Genomic DNA, 6,165 nt, shown 5'->3' on the forward strand with positions numbered 1-6,165 from the left:
TTAGAGGGGGGTTGTAAATTTTTTTATTTTGGTGGAGCTTAATGAAAATTAATCTATTTAGCCACCTCTACTTAGTGAAATGATGGCTTTCGTTGTTTTAAATGTTTCACAACATGTGCTCATGTAAACGCCGACAAGAAAAGGAATAAAAGACACAAGATATAAAACCGACCATGAAGCCCCAATATGGCAATGTCAAGGACCCAAAACTACTAGAAGTCATATGGATAAAGATAAAAAGGAGCTTACGGACCCAATAAAAAGGAGTCATTATGGAACTTGTCAGCATATTTTAATGATCAAGTTGGGCCAAACGGACACTTCTTCTGGAAAGTACAAGATGAAACAAGTAGCATTTATACTGACTCCACCCTCTATCTATATACAGAAGTCTCCTTAAGTAGATTACTCTGAGATATAGGCTAGAGTGTTAGCTACAGTCAAGAGATAAAAAACAAATACTGTACCATAACACAGCTCCATCAAACGATAAAAAAGGAAAAGTTGTGACGTTCAATTACAAAGCTGCAGTTGCTGTGGTCTAGCTAGCATAACTAGTGCTTCCATCCCTTTGAGTGACCATCTTGCATGTAGGGCTCTAAAAATCCGATAAACTGAAAATAAAAAACATTGAAAAGAAGTAGGTTAAGAATTTATTTTAAATTGACAAGTGCTTGCTAAAAATGAACCCTGCAAGTTGAAAAGTACAAACTTTTCTCTCCAGGTTTAACCTTACTCCCAGCCATTGAATATTAGATGAGTCTAACAGTAGTTACATCAAAATGAAGGTTGAACATATTTTTCATACTTTAAGTTACGAGACAAGATAGGACGGTATACCATGCATTAACCAGTAATGGAAGCAGATAAATACCAAAACTTAGTGGGTATCCACACACCTTACTTCCATCTTCATTCCAGCGGGCACCATATCCATCGGCAACCCTTATTTCAAAGACAACTCCATGCGGTGGGACAGTATGCACATTCAGCCAACAACAATGTGATATTAAGCGGTTAATGGCATCCTTTGCAAGCCTATTTTTATTAGAATCTAGAAGAACATTGAAAAAGACAGGACCAGTGAAAACATGATCAAGTTATGTGAAAGCAGTGCACACTATTAATACGTTCATTAAACATTCCAGCAAACATAGTGAAGCTAACTCGGACAAAATCTTCAGACAAATTTTGTTTGAGCCCAAAGTCAAGATGTCTGCCTGGTTTTGGATCATGCCAAGAGAAAGCTCAAAACACGGATATTGTTGTAGTTAACTAATTGAATGTGGCGTAGTTATGTAGGGTAGCCGTAGGGAAATAGTATAGTAGGACAATTATGCAGGAGTTATTTAATTGTATGTGGTGTAGTTACAGAAAGTATGTTTTGTTTCTCTTTTTGACAATGGGAATTATGTTTTGTTAGAAATAAAGAAGGATTACGGTTAAGTTGTTCGATTATGAAATTCATTCAAGGCTCCTAGTACAAGAGATGTGACTTTTCAAGGGTCTTGGGAATGTGAAGAGTAGGTGGTCTAGTGAAGAATTAATGCATTCGAATTCAAGAGAAGAGTGAGGAATCCACAAGTATGAGAGGTCACTTAAGTGGAGAGTCTCTTGTGAAATGAAAAGGTTTTCAAGTTTCACAAAAAACTTACAATCTCCTTGAGATAGCGGATACTTTACTGGAGTGCTTAAAGAGTCATAGGCAACAGATGTCGAACCAATGTTGTGTCTATCATTTTCTTTTCATTGTGAATGTGTTCCTATTATCATTCCTTTGGTTGGGGAGTTTTCCCAACATGATTAACACTGTTTCATGCTCATTTTGTTGTTCTGCTAATCAGAACTGAGAATTGTTTTCTCAGAGAAGAGCCTTGGATAAGGCTGGTTGGAAAGTTCATCTACCAAAATTGTGTGTACTCTGTAATTCCATTAAGTTCCACTTTTAAACCTTATCAAATTCTTCTATGGGAAACAGATTCCATGACCCAACAAACATAGACAACCAAGGCATCGAAATCAAAAGGAAATTACAAACATATATCTAAAATATTTCATTTTAAAGAAAAAGAATCCTTACCGTTTCCATTTAGAGAACCCCAATAACTACCGATACTCCTACAAGCATGCTTGGCCAACGCACGAGCTCCATGAGTCAAGCCATTTTCCTGAATAATGGTCATATAAGTGGGCATATATAATTTGACTAATAGCATCATCCGGCCAAAAAAAATTATTATAGCAAAACCAGTGAAAAGTTCTCCAGAATCTTAGCAGACGTTATTAATGTGGAGCAGTTGTTCTTAAGGTTCTTACATTTGGATTGCAGGGAAAATTAAAAGAGGCTAATAGAGTTGATATTGGCGGAGGTAATGCATCAGAAATTGTCCCTGTGGTCTGCATCAGACCTAGAAGGCCTTGAACACCTTCATAGCTTAATCCCTATACAAAAGTAGGACAATACAATAGTCAGAAACTATACTAAAGAATTTCTATACGAGAAAACTTGAGTAATGCCATGAACACATGTAAGTATGAATGCATCAGCAGTTATGGTACGGGTTCTGTCCCTCCTATGCAACAGATCAGTGAATAATTACTGATGACTAAGTTAACCATTGTTATTCTGCATAAGAAATAAATACTATGATCATAGGTTTAGTATTGAACTTTCGCAAATCAAAGACAACATCAAACCAATAATTAATCATGTATACTCAAAGTGGAATCAGCCTTTTTAGAGTTATAGATGGTTTTCAAATCAAATAACAGAAAAGTTAATATGGTATCAAAGGAAATTGAGCCCACACAGAATAAGCTAGCCAAAGAATCGTATGGTTGAGGGGTGAATTTTGAAACAATGATTGCAAGAACACCATTTTCATGTTCCTGCTCCTCTGTGTAGAACCTCCGGTAGACTTTTACACCTGTAATGCTATCCAAGTGTTATCCTGGAAGAATCCATATAAGTCTGGAATTGATTAAGCTAAGACAGATTAAATGGTGTTTCTTTCATCTTAAAAACTTTCAGGATTATAAACACAATTTTGAGAACAAATAACCACTTTGAGGTACTTAGTTTGTTCATTAGGAATTGAATAACTCTTAGAATGGCTATTTGTCTAGTAGATACACAATCCGATTCCCCTTCTTTGTCTATAAGAAGGATATGCAGTACCTTCTTCCCCACTTTCAACTCCTGGAAGAACTTTTCCAAGGCTTTCTGCCTCTAACATGGCAAAGAATGTTGGATACCGTCTTACTCCCTACACAGCAAAGCATTAATGCAGTTAAGAGAGAAATGCAAACAAAAACCATTACAGAATAAAGCAAATTATTAACAACACAAAGCAGTACCTGAACTTCGAAAACCACAGACTTGTTAAAGAGAATCAGATTTCCTGATTTAATCCTAGAAACCAAATTAGGAGTTAGAACGATAAATGAAAAAATTAAAAGTAAAATGGCCTTCTATAGCTTATAGTAGATTGGTAGAAAAATATTAACAGAGATAATATCCAAGGACAGTCCATATGATATGGCTCAGGGACTATGATATAGTATCGTATTAAATGCATTTCTGGACTTTGTTATGCAGCTTATTTTGATAGAACTTAGAAAATATGAAGATATCACATAATTTTGCTCTCTAGACAGGTGAGAAAGGCATTTGATTCCATTTTTCTTTTGTTATATTGGAAGGACTAGCACCTAGATAAGGGATGGGTTATGTGGCCAAATGAAGAATCAAACATCTCACGTCTTCACAACCAAATCTTAAAGAATTCAGCCCATACTAATTGAAGCCACAAACCCTTTCGAATTCTGTTCTTGACATGAAAATTCACAAATAACCCAGCTGTTTGTTCAGTTGGTTGACTTTGCCTCCAATTGATTACCCAATACTACTTTCATATGTATTTTACATCTAGAAGACTCAGTTCCAAAAATTCAGACCACATCATTTAATTGGTCTAGGACTAACTCAATTTGAATCACATGCATGGTAGTATGCCACTCTTTTATAGTGGAGGAAATGTGACTGGATGGTGAAAAATTGAAATAAGATTACGGTTGTGCATATTTAAGAACATATTTTTAATTAAAAGTAAATAAATTGAACCTATTGTACTTCCCACTAGCACACCTCCCTTCAATTGTTTTTAGGCCATCTGCAGGAAATAAAATCATACTCCATAAGACTTAGTACACATAAATTGCAGCAGGAATGAGAATGTCCTGTTCTGATAATCAAGGTACTTTGGGTGCAGTTTTTATTCTTCCTTTAAGTGGCAATAGATAAATTTTCTACCCGGCAACACGGTTCAGCAAGAACACATAATTTCCAGACCTGATTACATAGAACTTCATCATATTCAAATAAAGTACAGACTACAAATACCAGTTAGCTGTGAAAAGAAAGGCTCTTGGACGTGGAGTTCAAAGGAAACACCCTTCAAAATCTGTGGAAACAAAACAATATACTGAAACAAGCGTATGCAGTCAAGAAAGTGGACAAATGGATCAGTTAACACAGCATTATTTACGTTTCCTATTTCAAACCCCTTCTCCAGAATCAATTTTTGCCACTGTTGTTGTTTCTGCTGTATGGAAGAATCTTCAAATTCATGGCCCATGGCTAAATTGCTGCCTGTCCTACAAAACGTTCCAGAATCAATACACCTCAACAGAGCTGAAGGCAGACGCTTGTATAAGGGATACGGTGGCACTCCTTCCAAAGAATCTGCAAAAAGAGTCCAAAGACGCATATATGTTGGGTTGACTGTTTGACTCAAGAATTTGGACGGTTATTCGAGGATACACATAAAAAAAAACATCTTCAACTGAAAACACACAAAACAGAATTGTATGTAAGTACCATGTGGTTGTAATTGTGAGTGTGAGGATGATGGGTATGTTGGGTCATCTTTGAGAAGAGTGGAGCAGAATTGAGATGAAAGATTGAGATGGTGAGAGCGAGAACTGAAACTGAACCTAACAAGTTCTTCTAAACAATCACCCAGTTTCACCGGAAACGAACACCGATCACCATTTTCATCGTAAACACTGCCTTTCTTGTCCATTTTCCGCTCAATTCTGTCGCTACTACTGTATTACTTTCTTTGGTTGAATTTCGTGGAATATTTAATTATGAAATTTGAATACATTTTAGAATCTAGAATAGCATTACGATTGAGTTATATAATTTGAAAATACATCCCGAACTACATAATTTTAAAATTTAAATATATATTTTGAATTGTATAATTTAGAAAATATTAATTTATAATTTTTTTACTGAAAAATATATTTAAGATTATATAATTTGAAAAATATTTCCGAATTTTATGATCCAAAATTTAAGAGAGATATTTTAGACCTTTCCTACCCCATTAAGGTGAAGGTGGAAATCAAGAAAATGCAAAAAGTAATTGTCACTTACAAATCATAGGCTCAACCAGATTGCAAGCTTGCCCAAATTTTGTTTGTCCAGTAAATCAATTACTTTTTTACCTCCTTGTTCTTCCTACAAGTAAATATATCATGAGAAATGTCAAAAATACCATCTCATAAGAAGGACTCTAGATTCAATCTAGTAGATTGAATGATCCCAAAGTTTTCTAGAATGTCAATTTCACAAAAAGCAAAAAGTCTTGTAATATTTACGTTGAATTGTACTGTTTTTTAATTGTAAAATTTAAAAATGTATTATGAATTATATAATCTAAAACTATTTTTTTTTTATTTTTGAATTGTGTAATTCAAAAATATATTTTAAATTAAAAATAAATAAATTTTTGTCACTGTTTAGATTGTATACTTCAAAAATATATTACTTAATTTTAAAATTCAAAAATAATTTCTGCACCCTGTATAAGCCATAAATATATATTTTTCTTCAGTTTAAATTTTAATTTTTTTTATATTCACAAATACAAAAATTAACTTCTTTTAATAATCAAAATACGAACTTTAAAACTACATTTTCTAAAGATATAATAACAATAACTAAAATGAATATTTCAAAACAAATTAGGATATATAAGAAGAAAATATAAAAGTAAGATCTAATTTTCATCCACTAAATATACAATTAGAAAACAATTTGAAATAATTTTTTTTTATTTTCTTTTCTCACTTGATCAATTATTTTCTTTTCATTAA

General features: G+C 33.7%; 1 protein-coding gene across 2 annotated transcripts; it reads right to left on the reverse strand.

The window, feature by feature from the left end:
- Positions 1-270: 270 nt before the first annotated feature.
- On the reverse strand, positions 271-5,155 carry LOC124843348 (RNA-binding ASCH domain protein). 2 transcript variants are annotated; one of them, XM_047320078.2, is made up of 11 exons: positions 4,880-5,155; positions 4,548-4,744; positions 4,403-4,463; positions 4,124-4,172; positions 3,358-3,412; positions 3,179-3,266; positions 2,809-2,927; positions 2,317-2,442; positions 2,081-2,168; positions 900-1,054; positions 271-614 (listed from the first exon to the last, which is right to left on the reverse strand). In XM_047320078.2, the coding sequence occupies exons 1-11, from the start codon at positions 5,082-5,084 to the stop codon at positions 555-557; spliced, it is 1,203 nt and encodes a 400-aa protein (XP_047176034.1). In that variant the 5' UTR covers positions 5,085-5,155; the 3' UTR covers positions 271-554. The 2 variants fall into 2 exon arrangements, with proteins under 2 accessions (XP_047176034.1, XP_087949481.1); XM_088093355.1 differs by having other exon boundaries at positions 4,403-4,744.
- Between the last annotated feature and the right edge of the window lie 1,010 nt (positions 5,156-6,165).

Source organism: Vigna umbellata, chromosome 6 (assembly GCF_029865625.1).
Source record: "Vigna umbellata cultivar VRB3 chromosome 6, Vumbellata_1.0, whole genome shotgun sequence".
In the NCBI taxonomy this organism is placed as follows: domain Eukaryota; kingdom Viridiplantae; phylum Streptophyta; class Magnoliopsida; order Fabales; family Fabaceae; genus Vigna; species Vigna umbellata.

Excerpts from the sequence above, each read along its gene's own strand:
- LOC124843348 (XM_088093355.1), bottom strand. The coding sequence starts at position 5,084 with ATGGACAAGAAAGGCAGTGTTTACGATGAAAATGGTGATCGGTGTTCG. Across the intron at positions 3,413-4,123 it reads GCTAGTGGGAAGTACAATAG|GATTAAATCAGGAAATCTGA; the intron begins GTTCAATTTATT and ends TTTGGTTTCTAG. Across the intron at positions 1,055-2,080 it reads GGGTTCTCTAAATGGAAACG|ATTCTAATAAAAATAGGCTT; the intron begins GTAAGGATTCTT and ends ATGTTCTTCTAG.